The 20722-nt window shown below is 55.4% G+C and overlaps 2 protein-coding genes and 1 long non-coding RNA gene across 4 annotated transcripts in view; 1 reads left to right on the top strand and 2 right to left on the bottom strand.

Moving 5' to 3' along the window:
• Positions 1-17480, top strand: part of Map3k10 (mitogen-activated protein kinase kinase kinase 10) — an 18403-nt gene extending 923 nt beyond the window's left edge. Inside the window, exons 1-10 of one of the 2 annotated variants that reach the window (XM_040734387.1) lie at positions 1-346; positions 5077-5257; positions 8479-8627; positions 8978-9153; positions 10250-10496; positions 12097-12213; positions 14790-14934; positions 15012-15124; positions 15408-16088; positions 16877-17480. The exon at positions 1-346 is cut by the window's left edge and continues 923 nt beyond it. In XM_040734387.1, coding sequence (XP_040590321.1) covers positions 1-346; positions 5077-5257; positions 8479-8627; positions 8978-9153; positions 10250-10496; positions 12097-12213; positions 14790-14934; positions 15012-15124; positions 15408-16088; positions 16877-17199 — 2478 coding nt within the window. In that variant the 3' untranslated portion in view covers positions 17200-17480. Of the gene's footprint in view, positions 347-5076; positions 5258-8478; positions 8628-8977; positions 9154-10249; positions 10497-12096; positions 12214-14789; positions 14935-15011; positions 15125-15407; positions 16089-16751 lie in introns of both variants that reach the window. The other variant, XM_040734388.1, reaches the window with a different exon arrangement.
• Positions 11500-12016, bottom strand: LOC121135508. The gene is made up of 2 exons (XR_005872613.1): positions 11907-12016; positions 11500-11842 (listed from the first exon to the last, which is right to left on the bottom strand). It is a non-coding gene; the product is annotated as an uncharacterized LOC121135508 (long non-coding RNA).
• A 143-nt stretch (positions 17481-17623) lies between the features above and the next one.
• Positions 17624-19764, bottom strand: Ttc9b (tetratricopeptide repeat domain 9B). Its single transcript, XM_005086554.4, has 3 exons — positions 19287-19764; positions 18614-18796; positions 17624-17832 (listed from the first exon to the last, which is right to left on the bottom strand). The coding sequence occupies exons 1-3, from the start codon at positions 19705-19707 to the stop codon at positions 17717-17719; spliced, it is 720 nt and encodes a 239-aa protein (XP_005086611.1). The 5' UTR covers positions 19708-19764; the 3' UTR covers positions 17624-17716.
• Positions 19765-20722: the final 958 nt, after the last annotated feature.

The following is a 20722-nucleotide window of genomic DNA, read 5'->3' on the forward strand; positions in this document are numbered from 1 at the left end:
TATCGTGCCCTGTGGCGCGGCGAGGAAGTCGCCGTCAAGGCCGCCAGGCTGGACCCCGAGCGGGACCCGGCAGTGACCGCGGAGCAGGTGCGCCAGGAGGCCCGGCTCTTCGGAGCCCTTCGGCACCCCAACATCATTGCCCTGAGAGGCGCCTGCCTCAGCCCCCCAAACCTCTGCCTGGTGATGGAGTACGCTCGGGGAGGCGCGTTGAGCAGGGTGCTGGCCGGGCGCCGAGTGCCCCCTCATGTGCTGGTCAACTGGGCCGTGCAGGTGGCTCGGGGCATGAACTATCTACACAATGATGCCCCTGTGCCCATCATTCACCGGGATCTCAAGTCCATCAACAGTAAGTGGTATCCTCTCTCCCAAAACTCTCTCCCGCTGAACCTCGTGAGGCCAAGTCCAGGTGGTTGGAAACGGCAAAGGACACCAGATGGCACTGTGCATAGGGCTAGGAGGGACAGCAATAAACTGTCAGGGCCTGGTGAGGGGGCTTTGGCTCTATTAAGAAGAAAAAGGAAGCTTAGAGAGGTTGCAAGATAGACTGTCTTTCAGGCTGTAGTCGCAGTGGACCAATGATTGTGTATCCATGACACTGTGACAGTCACTGTGTTCACTGTCACATGCACAGCCCGTCCTCATGATACTCTCCACCCGATCATGGCGCCAAAGTCTACCAGGCGGAAATAAGCAGAACCTAGCTTGGTTGGAGCCAGGGTTTTGCAAGCCTGTCACTGTTAACATCTGTGGTATGTCTTTGGTGGAGGATTGCATTGTTTAGTGGCGTCTTAGACCTCTACCCCAAGAACTAATTAGTACCTACTCCCAACTATCAAAACCAAAACTGTCTCCAAACACCACCTGATGTCCCCTGGAGATGGGGATGGAGTGGGGCGAGTCACCCCAACCGAAAACCACTGTTGAAATGCTGCTGGTTCTCCAAGGCAAACTGGATGCTATAAAAGCTACCCGGCTGCCCTGCCAATCAATGGGTTCTTCAAAGCTGATTCGTTGGTTGAATGAAGGAAGGGTCCCTAGAAGTCATATTTAGACCAAGAAGCATCTCAAGGCGTCTGCAAATATTAATAGAGCTGCTAGTAAGTTAGAATCACTCCAGGCACCAAAACATTATGGTTTCTTTCCCAGATAGTCCTCATAGATGAGACATTCCTTTCATTCATTCTAGATCTTTCTGGTGTGCTGGGTGCTAGATACTCCTCCCTAGCTCTCCCATCCTTCATTTTTATTTTTTAAGTTGATGGCCTCATTATTGCATTTGGTATTCACAAGGCCAGATCATGGGCAGGAGGGTTCCACGGCAAATGAGGCCAGTATGTTCCCTGCCCTCAAGTGGATCATACTTAAGCCAGGAATGTGAGACTCCTCCCTTTGCCTTCAATGCTCACCCCTTGGCAATTCCTTTTTACCTGTTGGTTTATGTTTTCATATTTGCTTCAATCCACTCGACTGCTTGTTGCCACGCTACCAACTACAGTCTTAAGCCCCTAGAAGAGAGGGCCGAGCGGTCTTCATCTTCTATGCCTGGCATTCATACATTCCACAGAGAGAGTGACCATGTGCTATGACCTTCCCTAGCCTATTCCTAGTCTGCATGGGTGCTCATATTCTAGTGCTTCTAAAGTGCGGGTGACTGGTGACAGGGCCACTGGCATGCACTTCTTACAAGATGGCATCCCTGGTCCTTTGAGCCAAGGAATCCACAGCATACCTCTAATACAACCTGGGCAAGGTGGCTGGGCTCTGGAGCTTCTTCTGGGCAGTAAAGGACACGGGCTCCTGCAACAGCGTCCCTACAGCCTTCCCCAAGAAGTTCCTCATCTGACGTCGTTTGTTCTTTACCTCTGTAGTTCATTCATTTGTTTGTTTGAATTGCTTTATTTATTTATTATTGGGGGACAATTATCTCACCATGCATGTGTGGAAGTCGATAACAACTTGCAGGAGACACTTGTCTCCTTCCATCAATGAGGGCTCTGGGAGTGACACTCAGGTCATCAATCTTGGTGGCAACTACCTTTACCTGCTCAGCCATCTTGATTGGCTGTTTGGTTTGGTTTTGGTGTTTGGTTTGGTTTTTGAGATAGGGTCTTTGTAGCCCAGGCTTTGAACTTGCAAACCCGCTACCTCCACTTTGTAAGTACTGGAGTTACAGATGTGTACCACCAAGCCTAACTTAATTTAGGTATTCTTAAGCATCTACTGTGTTTTATCCTTGGCTCTAGGATTATAGAAGACACTAGGGACAGCTGGGTATGGTGGCACATGCCTGTAATCCTAGTATTAGAAGTCTGGTCCAAGAGGATTGACATAAATTTGAGGCTATCAAACCTGGCAACTCGAGTTTAATCCCTGGAACACACATGGGTGGAACAATCCATACACATAGATAGATAAAGATTTTTGTTTTTAGGGCCGGGCGTTGGTGGTGCACGCCTTTAATCCCAGCACTTGGGAGGCAGAGGCAGGTGGATCTCTGTGAGTTCGAGGCCAGCCTGGTCTACAAAGCGAGTTCCAGGACATCCTCCAAAACAATACAGAGAAACCCTGTCTCGAAAAGCCAAAAAAAAAAAAAAAAAAAAAAAAGATTTTTGTTTTTAAAGGAAGAGTGAGCATGCTATTGAACGCCTTTAATTCCAGCATTCAGGAGGCAGAGGCAGGCGGATCTCTGTGAGTTCGAGGCCAGCCTGGTTTACAGAGCGAGTTCCAGGACAGCCTCCAAAGCCACAGAGAAACCCTGTCTCGAAAAAACCAAAAAAAAAAAAAAAAAAAAAAAAAGAATATCTAATTGGCTGGGCGTTTGTGGTGCACGCCTTTAATCCTAGCACTCCTAGAACACAGGCAGATCTCTGTGAGTTCCAGGCCAGCCTGGTCTACAGAGTGAGTGCCAGGACAGCCTCCAAAGCTACAGAGAAACCCTGTCTCGGAAAAAACAAACAAACAAAAAGAATATCTAATTGGTTGATCAATCCACCTATAGATACGGGGATGATAGATGTACACACACATGTACATACATACATACATACATACACACACATACTACATAGATAATGTTTCATAGGTAAAAGGATAGAAAGAGAGAGAGGGAAAAAAGGGAGACAGATACCAGATTTTCAGAAAGTTACAGCGACTGGGGGATTGCAGTGAATTCAGAGTGAGACAGGTGGCCTCCAGATTTGATGTCAGAGAAGGCAAACATCTGGGGGAGAACTGAGCCTTACAAAGGAAGGCGGGGAGAGCCGGGCAAAAGTGAGGCAGGAAGAGAGTGACTCGGTAGAGAAAGAGTAAAACGAGCCTAGAACCCCAGTACTTGGGAGGCTGCAGCATGGCGACTGCTGTAGATTTGAGGCCAGACTGTACTACAGTGAGACCTCCCAAAACAGCAAAACCCAGGCTGGAGGCTGAGAGACCGCTCAGTCGTTAAGTTTAGAGCGGAGGCTTTTCTTGCAGAGCGCCCGGCTACCACGGCTTCAGTTCCCAGCACCCACATGGTGCCTCACAAACATCTGTGACTCCAGGTGTCACACACGTTGGACATGTAAACATACACACATATGTATGAAGCTGATGCCATAGCATGGTCTCAAAGTGCTTGTCTCACACGCATGCGGCCTTGCACAAACATGGAAAGCACAAACTACCCCAGCGTTAAGACTTGGGGCACGGATGGCAACACTAGTTCAAGTCTTTGCAGGGGTGTCCAAACAGCCATTTGCTTTTGGCCAAGTAACTTTTCTAAGATTTAGTTTGCTAGGCAATAAAAATGAGTTATGAGGGGCTGGAGAGAAGGCTCAGCAGTTAAGAGCACTGGCTGTTCTTCCAGAGGACCCAGGTTCAATTCCCAGCACCCACTTGGTGGCTCACAGCTGTAACTCCAGTTCCAGGGTACCCAACACCCTCGTCCAGGCAAAACACCATTGCACATGAAGAGTTATGAGTCGATTCTTAAAAAGGATTTAGCCCCAGTGTAGTCACTAACCAAAGCTAGATGGCCCACTGCCTCCAGTCAACTAGAACTAGTCTGTATCGTATATAAGCTTGGTTGTTTGTATCAGTCAGTCTTGATACAGTGATGCTGCATAACAAACCACCCCCCAAAACTCAAGTGTGTAAAAACAGCTGCTTGTTACTATGTTCTTATAGCTAGACGGGAAACAATGATTTATCCTACTCCCAAGTGTTTCCCTTCTCCTTTGGGCCAGAAAGCTACCTAAAGTATGTTATCGTGGTGGTGGTAGACGCTCTAGATGCCAAGATTGTACCAGAGGGTTCTTGCAGGCCAGGCTTGGAACTGGCCTGTCATGTTCAGTTCATTCTTTTGGTATTTTAAAACAAAGTCTTGCTGTATAGTCAAGGTTATCCTCCAACATATTATCCTGCTGCCTGTTCTGGGATTATAGGCATGTGCCACCATGCCCAATTGTGTCTACCTTTTCCATTATTATTATTATTATTATTGGTTTTCAAGGCAGGGTTTCTCTGTATTGTTTTGGAGGCTGTCCTGGAACTCGCTCTGTAGACCAGGCTGGTCTCGAACTCACAGAGATCTGCCTGCCTCTGTCTCCCAAATGCTGGGGTAAAAGGCGTGCACCTCCTTTAAAAGTGAGAGAGAGAGAGTGTGTGTGTGTGTGTGTGTGTGCGCGCGCGCGCAGGTTTCTGTGGAGTCAGAAAGAGGGCGTCAGCTCCTCTGGAGTCGGAGTTGCATTGGTTGTAACCGTCTTGTGAGGGTGACGGGAATCCAGTTCAGGTCCTCTGCAAAAGCAGTTCCCACTCACGGAGGCTGAGCCCCTCTCCATGCCCTCTTTTTCTCGGCCAGCGTAAGTGGTATGAATACCCCAGAGTTAAGGCACAGGGGAACGCAGTCTGCTTGGTTAGTGAAGAAAGCAGGCGTGTGGCTGTGTGGGGATAGCACCCCCTGAGGGTTAGAAACAAGTCGGGGCAGGAGGAACTGCGTGGGGTGGGGACCCGTAAGCCGTTGAGGGGAAGGGGAAGGCAGGGGACTGGGACACCACCGCGTGGCAGGTCTTGGTGACCCACCCTCCTTCCGACCCACAGTCCTAATCTTGGAGGCCATTGAGAACCATAGCCTCGCTGATACGGTGCTCAAGATCACAGACTTCGGCCTTGCCCGGGAGTGGCACAAGACCACCAAAATGAGTGCCGCAGGGACCTACGCCTGGATGGCGCCTGAGGTGATCCGCCTCTCCCTCTTCTCCAAAAGCAGCGATGTCTGGAGGTGCGGACGGCTGGCAGGTGTCCTCGGGGAGGGGGGAGCGGGTGGGGAGGGTACGTCTGTGGGAGACCAGTGACCAGTTAAGCGTGCCTGTGACTGAGGCAGGTCCTGAGGAAGGATTTACACATGAATAAAAAACCTCAGAAGAAATAAATGTTAGCACCACAGCGCTCCTTAAACACCATCTACACACAGCCATTGAACTGGGAGGCTGAAGGCCTGGGTGCAGCCATTCATTCTTCTAGGGACACAACGATCAGCAAACAAAGAGAACCCTGTAGGTAGCTTAGGTCTATTATCCCATCTCCTCAGAAGGCTGAGGCAGGATGCAAGTTCAATGCCTTCCTGGGCAACTTAGTGAGACCCTGTCTCAAAATCAAAATTAAAAGGAGGTAGTGGACATAGCTCACTGGTAGAGCACAAGCCTGGAATCCTCTAGTGAGGGGCAGGAGGTATAGCTCAGTGGTAGAGCCCCTGCCTGGAATCCTCCAGGGAGGGGCTGGGGGCGTGGCTCAGTGGTAGAGCCCTGCCTAGAATCTCCCAGTGAGGGGCTGGGGGCATGGCTCAGCAAGAACATACTTGTGTAGCTTGCTACAGTACCCTGAGGTCAATCTCAGTAACAGAACCCTCAGGGTTAGTAACAAGAAATTAAAAGAAAACTGTAAGATGGGGGCTGAGAAGACAGTTCAGTCAGTAAAATGTTCTCCCTGCAAGCATGACAGCCTGAAGTAAACCCCCAGCACCCACGTAGGAGTGGACATGTAGATGTGCTGATAATCCCAGCAGCACTGAGGAGACAGAGACAGGGATCCCTGGGGTGGCAGTCTAACCCAATCCTGAGCTTCAGATGTCAGCGAGAGATCCTATTTCAAAAAAGCAAAACGGGGACCTGAGCATGATGGCGCTCACCTTTAATCCCAGCACTCAGGAGGCGGAGGCGGGTGGATCTTTGTGAGTTCAAGGCCAGCCTAGTCTACAGAGAGAGTTCCAGGACAGCCAGGACTATAGAGAGAGACTTTGTCTCAAAAACCCCAGACGGGCAGCTCCTGAGAATGACAGCTGAGGCTTGCCCCTGGCCTCCATATGTACATGCGTGTGCACATACGTGTGCATACACACCCAACACAAGACCAACTTTTGAGGCATTGTTAGGTATAGTGGTACATACCCTTAATCCTAGAGTCAGGCTGTAGAGACAGGTCGATGGGTCTCTGTAAGTATAGACCAGCCTGGTCTACATGGTCTGTTCCAGGCCAGTCAGGGCTACACGGTGAGAGCTTGTCTTTTGAAAATAAAAAAAAGCAGACAAGAAGATTATGAAGTAATTGTAAAGATCGGGAAAGTGTTTGTGTGTGAAGATGTAGGGGCGGACAGAGAGGCACCTCCGTGTCCCAGGACCACTGTGGTCACCTGAGCTCTCAGGGACAAGGGGCCAGCTCAGCAATCTGAGTACCACAGAGGAGGTGCTGAGGTGAGTGTTCCAGAGTGTGGGCCTGCAGCAGAGCCGGAAGGGACTGAGGAAGGGACCTGTGGCTGAGGGACACCTGGGTGTTACTCTCAGGTGCCCTGAGTGCCAGCCATTGGGGCAGTTGTGAGCACATGGTCTCTTTGAAGCCACACCCTGGTGTGTGTGTCCATGGACTGCCAGTCACTGGTCAGGCTGCAAGTTGTCCAAGTCACAGAGAAATGTGTTTGGGGCAGGGCCAAACCAGACAGGAGTCCCGCTGGCTTGCTAGCACAGCCGCTGTTGGTGACGCCACCTTCCTGTGTGTTGCCAAAGCTGTGGAAAGCCCCGGAGATAGTGGTGCCCCAGCCTCACAGGCTCCGTCTGCCCCCAGATGTCAGCCGTGCTCCCCAGCCAGAGTAACAGTCAAAACACCCCTGGAGGTTCCCGGGACACGGGTGCCGGGCATCATGCTACTCCCTGCCACAAACCAATCTCGATGATCCTGGATGGCTGCTTGAGCTCCAGGCTTCACATCCACATTCCAGCCAGAAAGGGGGAGGGGGAGGCAGTGCCCCATGCCATGAGGATGGCAAGACGGAGTCGTGCCGGTGCCCTCTGCCCTGGTGCTCTGTTGTAAGGATGACTGGGCCTGCCTAGCGCGGGCCTGGTCTGGGGGAGCGCTTTATCCGTGGGGAGTAGTCCTGACTCGTGCTGACGGTCAGTACCGTGGGGAGGCTTCCTGGCACACGTGAAGGACAAAGCTAAAACACAGGAAGGGAAAGCGTATACAGAGGCCAGAGGTTTGGAAGAGCCTGGCTGTCTAGAGGCCACGGCGCAAGGGCCGTCGAAGGTGAGTGCTAAGAAGGATGTGTGCTTTTAGGCCTGGTGGCATACATCTGTAATTCCGCTGCTCAGGAGGCAGACGACTTCAAGTTTGGGGTCGTCGTGGGCTGTATAGTGAGCTCCGGGTCAGCCTTGGCTATGGCGAGACTGTGTTGCACTGGAGGAGGAGGAGGAGGAGGAGGAGGACAAGGAGGAGCAGGAGGAGGATGAGGATGCTGGGGATGCTGTTGCTGCTGCTGCGGCAGATGCTGGCCTGCGGCTCAGTGTCTGAGTGTTTGCCTAGTCTGTATTAGTCCAAGACTCAGTCCTCAACAGTTCTTAAGATCTGATTCTGGGGCCTGCAAGATTGCCCGGTGGGTAAAGATGTTTGCTGCCACGGTTGACAGCCTGAATTAGAGCCCTGGGACCCACATGGTAGGAGAGACCTAACTCTTACAAGATGTCCTCTGACCTTCATATGCGAGCCACGCCCCCCATACTGAGACAGTTGTCAGATGAATAAATGATGACTTCAGTAAAAATGTGGCTCTGGGTGCCCTGTTGCTCCCTTTTAATCCCAGCGCCCAGGAGGCAGAGGCAGGCGGTTCTCTGTGAGTTCGAGGCCAGGCTGGTGTACAAGAGCAAGTTCCAGGACAGGCTCCAAAGCCACAGAGAAACCCTGTCTCTCAAAAACAAAAAATAAAAAATAAAAAAATAAATAGATAGGCAGAATTTTCCCACTAGGCATTGGGGTCCCACTTTAGTTTTGAGAAGGGGCCGGAAAACAGAAAATGTCAGGAGACAGCCCTGTCTACCTTTTGAAGAACAAACCTATGGAGGTCAGATCGGGCTCCCGTGGCCTCACCAGCTAGGCTGGAAGTAGACGCAAGGGAGGGCTGGCGCTCAGGTGAAGACTGGGGGGCTGCGGCATCACCCTCCCTCTCCCCGCCCGCAGCTTCGGGGTGCTGCTCTGGGAGCTGCTGACCGGGGAGGTCCCCTACCGAGAAATCGACGCCTTGGCCGTGGCTTACGGTGTGGCGATGAACAAGCTGACGCTACCCATCCCCTCCACGTGCCCCGAGCCCTTTGCCCGCCTCCTGGAGGGTGAGCCAGGGCCCTGTGAGAGGGTAGGCTCAGCTTTGGGGACAGGCTTCCATGGGCCACACCTCTCCCCTCTGTACCACCCTTGCTTTCCAGTGGGCCCAGGGATGGGGGAGAAGGCTCTGGAACCAGGGGCCATCACGGCTTTCATGGTTCTCAGACCCATGTGAACACCCAAGGGCATCTGACACTGGGGTTCCTGTCTCACCCTGGATCCCTCCAGGGTTCTGGGTTCCTCCCCATTGTTTCCCGGGGCATGTTAAGGGGAGCTTAGCTAAGTCTCGCCTTGCCCTGAGCACGGATGCTGACCCTCACCGCATTTCCTTCCACGCCCCCTCCCCCTCCCACCCCAGAATGCTGGGACCCAGACCCCCATGGGCGGCCAGATTTTGGCAGCATCCTGAAGCAGCTGGAGGTCATCGAACAGTCAGCCCTGTTCCAGATGCCGCTGGAGTCCTTCCACTCGCTGCAGGAAGACTGGAAGCTGGAGATCCAGCACATGTTCGATGACCTTCGGACCAAGGAGAAGGTGAAGGCAGGGACAGGGTGGGGTGGAGCGGGATGCCCTGAGCAACTCAGAAGCCCCCCACCCCTTTTGAGCCCACGCACGGTGTTTTTGCATGTTAAGAAAAGGCAGTTTCCTGTTGGTGGACTTCTAAGAAAAAGGCCCCTGTCCTGAAGTACGTACAGGTGATGCTGCGTGCTGTCTGGAATTGGCTTTAAGTGTGATAGGCAAGTGTTGAGAGCAGATGAAAGAGGGAAGGACAGATTGTGAGGTGAGGTGAGGTGACGGCTGAAGAGAGAGGAACAGATTGTGAGGTGAGGTGAGGCTGAAGAGAGATGGTGGGCATAGTGTGCTGTTCTCTGCTTGGGGCCTGTTTGAAGTTTTCCACTGCTCCCCTCTTTTTTTTTTTTTTTTTTTTTTTTTTTTTTGGTCTTTTCAAGACAGGGTTTCTCTGTATTGTTTTGGAGGCTGTCCTGGAACTCACTCTGTAGACCAGGCTGGCCTCGAATTCACAGAGATCCACCTGCCTCTGCCTCCCGCGTGCTGGGATTAAAGGATTAAAGGCGTGCGCCACCAACGCCCGGCTGCTCCCCTCTTTTGTGGATGCTTGTTTGTCGAAGGTCGTTTACTTAGCAAACTGGAGAGCTGGGAGCTGGAAAGCAGATAAGGAAACACAGCTCGGGGGTAGAGCGCTTGCCCAGCACCCTAAAAACCCTGGGTTCCAGCACAGCGTAAAGCAGGCTTGGTGCCCATCCCCTTGCAGTGACGTGGAGACCAGCCAAGGCTACCTGAAACTCTCTCAAAAAAAAAAAGGAAGGAAAGGAGAGAGAGAGATAGAGAGTGAGAGAGAGAGAAGAAAGGAAGGAAGGAAGGGAGGAAGGAAGGAAGGAAGGAAGGAAGGAAGGAAGGAAGGAAGGAAGGAAGGAAGGAAGGAAGGAAGGAAGGAAGGAAGGAAGGAAGGAAGGAAGGAAGGAAGAGCGAGCCAGCACCACTTTTGTCAAACTCGGCCCCCTGCCTGGCTCTCACCCTGGGACCGTGGGCGGGCCCCAGCAGCTAAGCCCCTCCCCTAGGGGGCCCCAGCAGCTAAGCCCCTCCCCTAGGCCCGCCTCCCTCCCTCCAGGAGTTGCGCAGCCGAGAAGAGGAGCTGCTGCGAGCAGCGCAGGAGCAGCGTTTTCAGGAGGAGCAGCTTCGGCGGCGGGAGCAGGAGCTGGCCGAGCGCGAGATGGACATCGTAGAACGAGAGCTGCACCTGCTCATGAGCCAACTGAGCCAAGAGAAGCCCAGGGTCCGCAAACGCAGGGGCAACTTCAAGCGCAGCCGCTTGCTCAAGCTGCGGGAAGGCAGCAGCCACATCAGCCTGCCCTCCGGTACCGCCCGGTCCCCTGAGCGCCCCCAGAACGTTCTGGGGCTATGTCTCCACAGAGGGTTGCTTGATTTGTTTGAACAGTTATCTGAGCCAGGGCATCGCACGTGCTAGGCAAGTTTGCTTTTCACCGAGCTACATTCAGCACCTTAAAGTTTTTTCTGTTGCAAATGCATCACACAGAGAATATGACCCAAAAAGCCGGGGATGGGGGGTGGGGGACGGGATGTGGAGGCTCACACTTGTCATCCCAGCATCCAACCTGAGACGGAGGCAGGAGGATCACCACGAGCTCAAGGCCAGGCTAGATCACCCTGGTTAAGGGTTGAGACTCTGCCGTGACTGAGGTTAGCAACCACAGAGCCAGGCGGGCCACAGCAGCAGCCAGTGGAGACAGAGGCGTGTGCTTAACATTCTGGCAGCCACATTGAAACAGTGAAAAGAAACTGTGGGACAGTAGCTGTTTTATTCTATACATCTATATAGTATATATATATTCTCTCTCTCTCTCTCTCTCTATATATATATATGCTATACCAAAAAGAAGCCCCATAAGATGTTCCTGTCTTGTTTTCACACTGAATCATTGAGACCAGTGCGTTTTATATTTATAGCACGTCTTGATCTAGGTGCTGAGTTTCCAGGCCACACATGATGGTGCCTGTCTGTAAACCCAGCACTGGGGAGGCAGAAGCAGATGGTCGATTTGAGGACCGCCCGGGAAAGAGAGACAGAGCTCAGGTCCAGTCTGAGCTACACAGCAAAACCTCATCTAGAAACGAAGCCGGTTGGGACCGGCTCAGGGAGGGGCTGGGGGCGTGGCTCAGTGGTAGCCTCTTGGCACTTGCCTAACTTGCTAACAGGTACAGAACCCTGGGCTACACCCCAGCACCCCCACCCCAAAGTCGACCTGGGGGCCTGGGCATGAGCTCAGCGGTTAAGTACTTGCCTAGCATGCAAAGGTTCTGGGCTTACGTATATTCCCCGGCACTGCAGACACCTGTGTATTGCTTTAATTTATAATGAGGTTTTATGAAAGTTACAAGTTGGTGGAAGTAGACTCACTAGCCTCCTTTGTTCCCAGCATGCTTCAGTGCCTCCAACAACCAAATGTGGTGTCTTCCTTAAACTTAGGCACAAGTAGATATGAAATTCCGCTTCCTCGGTGGTCCCAAGTGCTCCATGGTCACATAGAAGTCAGCTACTGCCCTGGTGGACTCTCAGGCCTCGATCCTCAGTCAAGCACAGTTAGATTTTTTGAACTTCCCTAACTGTGTCCAATCAGGAAGAGCCTAAGAGTCTCCATTTCCAAGAGAAGTCCAGCTGCCCTGCGTCCCACGGGCCTGGGACCTCTGAGACCCAGCGCATGAGCAGTGGCCGGGGCTGCGTTCCCTGCGTCCCGCGGGCCTGGGACCTCTGAGACCCAGCGCATGAGCAGTGGCCGGGGCTGCGTTCCCTGCGTCCCGCGGGCCTGGGACCTCTGAGACCCAGCGCATGAGCAGTGGCCGGGGCTACGTTCCCTGCGGTCAGCCCCTTGTTACTACAGGGGAAGTCTCTCCTTGCTTAGACACCACGGACTCAGGAATGCCTCTTTCTTCTCTCAGGATTTGAACACAAGATCACCGTCCAGGCCTCGCCCACCCTGGACAAGAGGAAAGGATCCGATGGGGCCAGCCCTCCTGCCAGCCCCAGCATCATCCCCCGGTTGAGGGCCATTCGCTGTGAGTATCCCAGGGCCCTCCCAGCCAGTCTGCAAACCCTCAGTACATTGCTGGCTTTCCTGGCTCTCCTCAGGAGCAACGGGTGACAAGTACATCAATAAACATCATCATTTCCAGAAAGAGTAGGCGATAAGACATTGGTGCTGGCAGTGTGTATAGCTCAGGGGTGGAGCGTGTACTTGGCACATTATGAGGCCTTATATTCTGTCCCAGCACCAAAAATAGAGAGGAGTGTATTAGGATCGCGTCAGCAGACTATATGACCATACCGTCACAGGGTTTGGCCAGAGTTACAGACCCTGGGGTTTACATCATTCTGAAGCTGGAGGCATAGGAAATGGACAGTGCCACGTCGTGGGAGAAGACAGATCCTTTGTCCTGTTCATTCACATGCCGTCTTTCCCAGAACCGCGCCTGCACACCTAGAAACAGGAGTTAGCAGCACCCTGGACATCCTCAGCCCAGAAAAGGGGGGGGGTCACGGAAAGGTTGCTGCTACACAGCTGGAGGGCCTGAGGTGGATCCCGACAGTGCTGTAGTGGGAAAGAGTGTGCCTGCCCCTTGGGGGGACGACGGAGGCCCCAGCAGAAGGAGCAGCAGAGACAAGACTAGGAACCAGAATGACATGGCTTCAGCCTAGAGGCCAACTTGGTAGAGCAAGAAGGGAGGAATGTTCTGTGGAAAGGGGTATGCAGGACCAGAGCATGCAGCCCTGGAGACTCAAATAATCTGATTTTTAAAACTATTATTTTTTTAAAAGATGTTACTGTTTTTATGTGTTTTGCCTGTGTCTGTGACTTTGCACCATGTGCGTACAGTTCCTGCAGAAGCCAGAAGAGGGGGTCAGATCCCCCGGAACTGGAGTTCCAAATGGCTTTAAGCTGTCATGTGGGTGCTGACATCTCTCCAGACCCCGATTTTTTTTTTCTAATGCTCGGCAGTGCCCAAGGCCTCGTGTGTAAAGCATGTGTTCTACAACTGAGTTTTGCCCTTGTCTTTGATGGTGGTGTGTGTGTGTGTATGAATCTGTGAATATATAAATACGCTTGTGTCCAGTTTTGCATAGGCATAAGATGTGAAATAGGGGATTTACCTTAAAAGTTGACTTGAGGATAAATTTGCACTTCATGCTGGATCAGCCTTTCTGTTCTTTGTGTACCACATACTTGGGGGTACGCTTGGATGGGAACCATCCAAATTTGATTGTTACCTCTTTTGGCTTTTTTGGGGTGCTCATCACCCAGCTCCCAAATAAATCACATATGGAGTCTTTTTAGTTAGGAATGCCCGACCTTAGCTTGGTTTGTTGCTAGCCAGCTTTTCTTAGCCTTAATTGGTCCAAGTACCTTTTTCCTTGGGGGCTGTTATCTTTCTTCTGCATGTCTTACTTCTTCCTCTGTAGCTGCCTGGGTGGCTGGGTGGCTGGCTGGCTGGCTGGCTGGCTGGCTGGCTGGCTGGCTGGCTGGCTGGCTGGCTGGCTGGGTCCTGATGTCCGCCTCCCCTTGTCCTCCTGCTCTCTCCTTCCTTGTTTCTCCTGCTTATACTCTGCCTGCCAGCTCCACCCACCCGTGCTCCTGCCTCCCTATTGGCTAGTTCTTTATCAGACCACCAGGTGTTTCAGACAGGCAAAGAACCACAGCCTCACAGAGTTAAACAAATGCAGCCTAAACAAAAGTCACACACCTTAAAATAAGATTCCACCCCAGTTACGAGGATGGAGAAATCTATTTGAAGCCTGGCATAGGCTGGGGTGGGGAGCTGGGTTGCTAGGTCCATGTTTGGAGGGGTGAATGTGTAGAGCGTGCAGGTGAAGGAGCAGGACTGCCGAGTGCGTCAGTACAAGGGGAGAGTGCAGAACCAGTCTAATGTGATCCCAGACTGCCAAACTTGTCCTCTGTTTGCCTGCCTCGGTCTCGAGTAGCCCAGGCTGACCTGGAACTTACTGTGTAGCTAAGGATGGTCTTGAACTCTTGAACTCCTGATGATCCCCCTCCCCGGTTCTGAATTATAGGCGGGTGCCCCCATGCCCAGCGTATATGGTGCTAGGGAGCAAACCCAGGGCTTCCTGTATAAGAGGCAAACACTCCTAACTGAGCCCCATCCTCGGCCTTTGTTTGTGTTGTAAGACAGTCTGACTTTGTGTCCGGGTGGTCTAACTCAGTCTTTTTACCACGGTAATTTCTTTGTGTGTCTGAGTGGGGGGGGTGCACTTGTGCCACGGCAGGCATGTGACGGTCAGGACACAGCCTAGTGGGACTCGGGTCTCCTCCAGCAGAGAGCCACACCGTGGGCAGCAGAAGCAGCGGGAGTTGAGCATCATGGAGGAAAGAGCAGAGCAGTCTGCAGAGCTAGGGCTGTGCAAACCAGAGTGATGCCCAAGGCTTTGGTAGGGGCGAGGACACAGGCGTTCAGGAGTTGGGGGACAGAGAGCCTAAGGAGGATCCAGTTGCCTTGTCGAGTTGGGGGCTCCGATGGCAGAGCGTTAGGGAGGGATTTACAGTGGGAGTAGCTGTCACAAAGGTCCCTTGGGCTGCCAGGGGCCTCGCCATGACTCACCACTTCCCCCCCCCTCGCAGTGACTCCCATGGACTGTGGCGGCGGCGGCACATGGAGCCGAAGCGGACCCCCAAAGAAGGAGGAACTGGTCGGGGTCAAGAAGAAGGGCAGGACGTGGGGCCCCAGCTCCACTTTGCAGAAGGAGCGGGCCGGAGGAGAGGAGAGGTAGGGCGCACAGCTGCCCGCCTGCCCGTGCCTGCCTAACGCGCGCCCTGAACCCCCGTCTCCCTGTGCCCCTGCAGGCTCAAGACCCTGGGGGAAGGAAGCAAGCAGTGGTCCTCGAGCGCCCCCAACCTGGGCAAGTCCCCCAAGCACACCCCCATGGCCCCAGGCTTTGCGAGCCTCAATGAGATGGGTAAGAGGGTGTGGGTGCTCTGGGGGAGGGAAGGGGACAGGAGAAATCCTGACCACCTAGGTGAGCCGCGCCCGGAAGAAGAACCAGCAGCTTCTGCCTTAGGGGTAGGCGCTCATTTTTAGAAGCAGGGCTTTGGGGAGAGAGCTTTGAGGATGACACTTGGTGGCATCTGGACAATGTGGGTCTTGCTTTTGGAGGGCACTGAGGCAAGTCCTTGCCACCAGTTCTGGGGGAAGGTGGGGCAGGGCGGGTTCTGCCGAGTGATGGACCTCTCTGGTTGCAGAAGAGTTCACGGAGGCAGATGAAGGCAACAGCGTGCCCCCTTCCCCCTACTCCACCCCGTCCTACCTCAAGGTGCCTCTGCCCGCCGAGCCCTCTCCTTGCGCGCAGGCGCCATGGGAGCCGCCGGCTGCGACCCCCTCCCGGCCAGGACACGGAGCTCGTAGGCGCTGCGACCTGGCGCTGCTGGGCTGCGCCACGCTGCTGGGCGCCGTGGGCCTGGGTGCCGACGTGGCCGAGGCGCGCGCTGGGGACGGCGAGGAGCAGCGGCGCTGGCTGGACGGCCTTTTCTTCCCGCGTCCCGGCCGCTTCCCTCGGGGTCTAAGCCCAACCGGGCGCCCTGGGAGTCGCCGCGATGACACAGCCCCCGGCCTGGGCCTGGCGCCCTCGGCCACCCTAGTGTCACTGTCCTCTGTGTCGGATTGTAACTCTACGCGCTCCTTGCTGCGCTCCGACAGCGATGAGGCTGCGCCCGCTGTGCCCTCCCCACCGCCCTCTCCCCCGGCGGCGTCACCCAGCACCAACCCTCTTGTGGACGTGGAGCTGGAGAGCTTCAAGAAGGACCCTCGCCAGTCGCTCACGCCCACCCATGTCACCGCCGCGCATGCCGTGAGCCGGGGACACAGGCGGACACCATCGGATGGGGCGCTGAGGCAGCGAGAGCCTCTGGAGCTCAGTAACCACGGTGAGTGAGGCTCGTACAAGCTTCCCATGACAGGCCACTGCCTGTCTCCCTCGGAGCCCAGGGAAGGAATGACTGTGTCCCCTGGGGGCATTGTGGGGTCTGGGATGCCCGAGGCAGGATATATTGGAGGTCGTGGTGTAATGCCCACAAGGGCGGGATGGGTGACTTGATGGCGACTGGAAACATAGGTAGCACTGCCCTCTGTCTGCTTATTGCCACCAATATGAAGGCAGGTGGGACATCACTGCCCTGCCGACTGCTGCTGTGGTCAGATTTGAAGCGCTCTGCCCGGGTCGTGTTTGCTCTTGAGAGACTGAGGGCATGAGCTGGTGGCGCACACCGGTGAACGCAGCCCTCAGGTCATCCTGGGCCATGCACAGTTTGAGACTAGCCTTGGCTACATGAGACCCTGTCCCCAGAGGGAAAAACTGAGCTGGGGATGTAGCTCCTTTGTAGAGTGGTTGCCTAACACGCAGGGTTTGGTTCCAAAAACCACAAAAAACTGGGTGTTTGTACACACCTGAAACCCCGGGGCGGAGTCAGGTCATTCTCTGTCGCGAACCCCCCCCAAAAGCCCATCTTCCAGTTGAATGAGTCACTGGAAGCTGTGGGGACCGACTCACGGTCCAAGTGCCGAGCTCCTGATGGCTGTGGCCTTTCTAGGAAGCAGGCACCGCGAGAGCTGAGGATTCTTCAAGAGAAGCTGTAACATCACTTTGCAAGGACAGGTGTTGGCTTAGCAATGGCGCCTGTACCCCAACCCTCACCCTGTGGTCCTCTCTCCCTAGGTCCTCGAGACCCCCTTGACTTCCCTCGACTGCCCGACCCTCAGGCCTTGTTCCCCACCCGTCGCCGGCCCCTGGAGTTCCCTGGGCGTCCCACCACCCTCGCCTTTGCCCCACGACCCCGGCCAGCTGCCAGCCGCCCCCGTCTGGACCCCTGGAAACTGGTCTCCTTTGGCCGGACACTGAGCATCTCACCTCCCGGCAGGGCAGACACTCCAGAGAGCCCTGGGCCCCCCAGGGTGCAGCCCACACTGCTGGACATGGACATGGAGGGCCAGAGCCAGGACAACACAGTGCCCCTGTGCGGGGCCCACGGCCCTCCCTGAGACCTGCCCACCACCACCCGCCTGGGCAGCCATGAATGTAGCGCCCTAGGCTCCGCCGCAGCCCACCGCACCCCAAGGTGGGGGAGGCCCTGGGCAGGATACCCACTCTATTTATTGGGGAAAGGGGAGGGGAGGACACTTAATTTATTCCTTTGTACCCCAGGGGGTGGAGCTCTGAGCCCAACCCGCTGCGGGGAGAGGGTGGGCAGGGATACTCAGGGACAGGACATTGTGGGGAATTTGGCACAAAACGCAGCATTAAAGGTAACCCCTGCCCCCTACCAAGCCTGAGTGTGTGCGCTCCCCCAGCCTGGGCCCACGATGGGACACCTCACACCCCGCAGTTCCCCCCTGTGCCTCTGCGCTTCTGAGGACGGTGCGGACCCCCTGCTCGGCTCCCACAATCAACGCCACACAGAGGAGACACCGGTGACAGGCGCTTTACCAGTAAACACATGGGCCAGGGGGGGTTGCCTGGTAAGGTGGGAGGGAATAAGGTGGAGGCCGCCCTTTGACCTCAGCCCACGACATCCCGAGCTGGGCCTCCAGTGCCGCCATCGCTGTCTTCCCTCTGGAGGCTGCTGCGGTTCATCTTCAGCTGAGTCAGCTGGATGTAGCGGAGAACATTGGTGTCTGCAGGGGAGGCACCAAACATTATCTGGGTGTCCGGAGACATGCGGAGGGTGATGTCCCCATGACCGAAGCTCGCCGTCAGGGGCTCCACCCCAGCACCTCAGCTCAGCCAGCCACTCAGACATTTCACACCCTGCCTCGCGTGTGCAGCTCTGCTGGGAGAGGCTCCTGTCACGCCTCCACGCGTCCCCCAGCGACAGCTGTTCTCGCCAAACCACTGCACAGGAAAGCTAATCCTGCCTCTCTGCTCCACAGCCCTGCATCCAGCACCGGCTGCGTCCCCTCTGTCCTCCCCATTGGCTTGTGTGGGGTCTGCACACACGGGCGAGCGGGCGAGCGCTCGAGCGAGCACCCTAACAGAGAGCTCCCCAAGGGCAGAGAACACGTGCCCGGGGGGCAGACCGACTGGGAGGGAGTGAAGGAACACCGGTGTGGGTGAGGCGTGTTCAAGGCAATCCTAGGCGAGCAGACAGGGACGCGCACGCGTCAGTGGGCTGGGGCTGTAGCCTAGTTTGTAGATGGAGCGCTTGCCTTGCAAGCGTGAGGCCCTGAGCTCGGTTCCCCGGACCGCAAAGACGAGAAGTGGTTGGGGGAACGTCAAAGGAGCAGGGTGAGCAGACCTTTGCATGAGAGAGGGATGGATGGGCGTGTGAGGAGTCCTCAGGGCAGAGAGAGCTTGTCCGCAGCACCGCCTGGGGGACTTCTGCCCTGGCCTGGTCCTCTGCCTTCGGTTTCCCCGGCTTTAGCCCCTTGTTCAGCCCCACCCAGCCCTGCCACTCACCCGTGGGCTCCCGGCTTCGGGCCTCCTGCAGGTAGCGCAGCGCACGCGCGTAGTCCCCCAGGTGGTAGAAGGCGATGCCGGCGCGATAGGTGGCCTTGAAGTTGCCCTGCTGTTTCTCTAGCACCTTGAGGCAGTACTCGCGCACACGCTCATAGTTCACCAGCTCCGACTGCAGGAGGCAAGCTGCGGGGGTGCAGACACCCTGAAGCCCCTGGGACTCACACGCCCTCAAGTAACCTGTCCTCCCCGGCCTGGGGGATCGCGCTGGCCACCAGGGGACGCCAATCCGCTAGCTCATTAGTACAGACTCGATCTGCGCCGCCGCTAGAGGGCGCGGCGCAGACACGTCTAAGGCAATTAGCTGGACGTTTCCCAAACAATTGCAGAAGTGAGGGACCAAGAGCCAAACAGCCACGCAGGGCAAGCCTTTCTAACCTTGACGCACGCGTGGCACATCTGGGAGAGCAGGTCAGGGAAGTTAGGCTCTGAAAACCAAGTCCAAAGCCCCTGCTTCCTCCATCCCAGGTCCGCTGTCATCTGCTCCCACCCCTGTCCTCATTAAGTCCCGAAGTCTCCCCCGCCAGACCACAGCCCTGATTCCCTCAGCCTCCAGCCAACACCCCTCTCCCCCACGTCCCCTGCGTCCCCCGCCTCTCCCCCGACGGCCCCGTACCGGTGAGGGAGTCATAACATTCAACCTCTGTGTTCTCCACCAGGCGCCGCTGCTCCTCGCTGAGGCGGGCCGGCCCCGGGCTGGCGGCGGGTCCGGGGGAGGGGGCGGGCAGGCCGCCAGGGCGGGCCCCCTGAGCCGCCTTCAGCTGCAGCAGCGCCCGGTGGTACTTGCCAATGGCTTCTCGGAACTTCTTCTCTCGGTAGCAGCGCTGACCCTCTGCCTTGAACGCCACGGCGGCCCGCAGGCTGCTGTCGAGCGCCGCGGCCAGGCCCCCAGACGGCTCTGGGGCAGAACCCGGCCGAGCTGAGCCATGGCGAGGCGCTGAGCCCGGGCCCGGGGGGGAGAGGGCGGGAGGCGGGCGCGGCGGAGGCTCCGGGGCAGCGCTGAGCATCAGCACCGGGGACAGCGCGCCGCGCTGCATTGTGGGAAACTCCTTCGGCCGCCGCTGCAGCTACCGCATCGCCCCCCGCGGGGCCGGTCCCCACCCTTTCTCCGCCCCCGCATCTCTGGCTGTCGTCTCCGCCTGCCCCCTATGGGTCTAGAGAAGCCCCTCCAGACTCCTGCTCGCTCACCTTCAAATCAGCTCGGGGTCTGTTATTCCGGAGCCTCTCCCTTGTCCCCGCAGTCCTTGCCCTCCCCACCCGCCTGCATGCTCTCCCCGAGATTTCTAGAAGAAAAGGCTGAGCAGGAAGACATCGGTTTTGTGGAAAGCTGGTTTTCAAGCCATCAGTCATTTGGCATGTTGGATAAGAACACAGGATAGGGAGTCAAGCTGCCCAGATTCAAATACCTAACTGGGGACCGATTTGGACAGTTCCCTCAAATTACCTGTAGTCTTGTAGCGCGGAATAATAGTGCACACCTTGGAATCGATTTTTTAAAATTATGTAACCAACAACTATTGCTCAGTTTCTGTTCTGGGGCTGCTGGTCCTTGATAAAAACAGAAACTGAGCGGTGTGGCACCTGCCTATAATCACACTCGTACATCTGAGGCAGGAGGATGGAAAGTCTGAGATCAACCTGGGCTGTAGAGGGAATTCCGGACCAGCCATGGGCTACAAAGAGAAAGGGAGACAGTAAGAGAAGGAGGGAGGAAGAAGAAGAAAAATCATCTCGATTCTGTCCCCATTTCCTAGGTCCACAGTCTGGTGGGGAGACAGACCAGTGACAACCCAAAGGGAGGGACCCTGGAAGGCTCTGGAGAAGGGTCATGGCCAAGATGGAGAAGCCCAGAGGAGACCTCTGCCCTGAGGGACTAGGGACTTCCTGGAGGAGGGTAACCCTGCAACCAGAGCATTCATTCACTTCCAGAAAAGCCAGTGAGGGGGTGACAAGTCCCCACTGAGAGTCCAGAACCATCCGTACAATAAGGACAGTCAAAGAAACATAGCCAAGGCACGGTGGCGCACAGCTTTAATCCCGGCACTTGGGAGG

This window comes from Mesocricetus auratus, unplaced genomic scaffold (assembly GCF_017639785.1).
Source record: "Mesocricetus auratus isolate SY011 unplaced genomic scaffold, BCM_Maur_2.0 Super-Scaffold_100038, whole genome shotgun sequence".
In the NCBI taxonomy this organism is placed as follows: domain Eukaryota; kingdom Metazoa; phylum Chordata; class Mammalia; order Rodentia; family Cricetidae; genus Mesocricetus; species Mesocricetus auratus.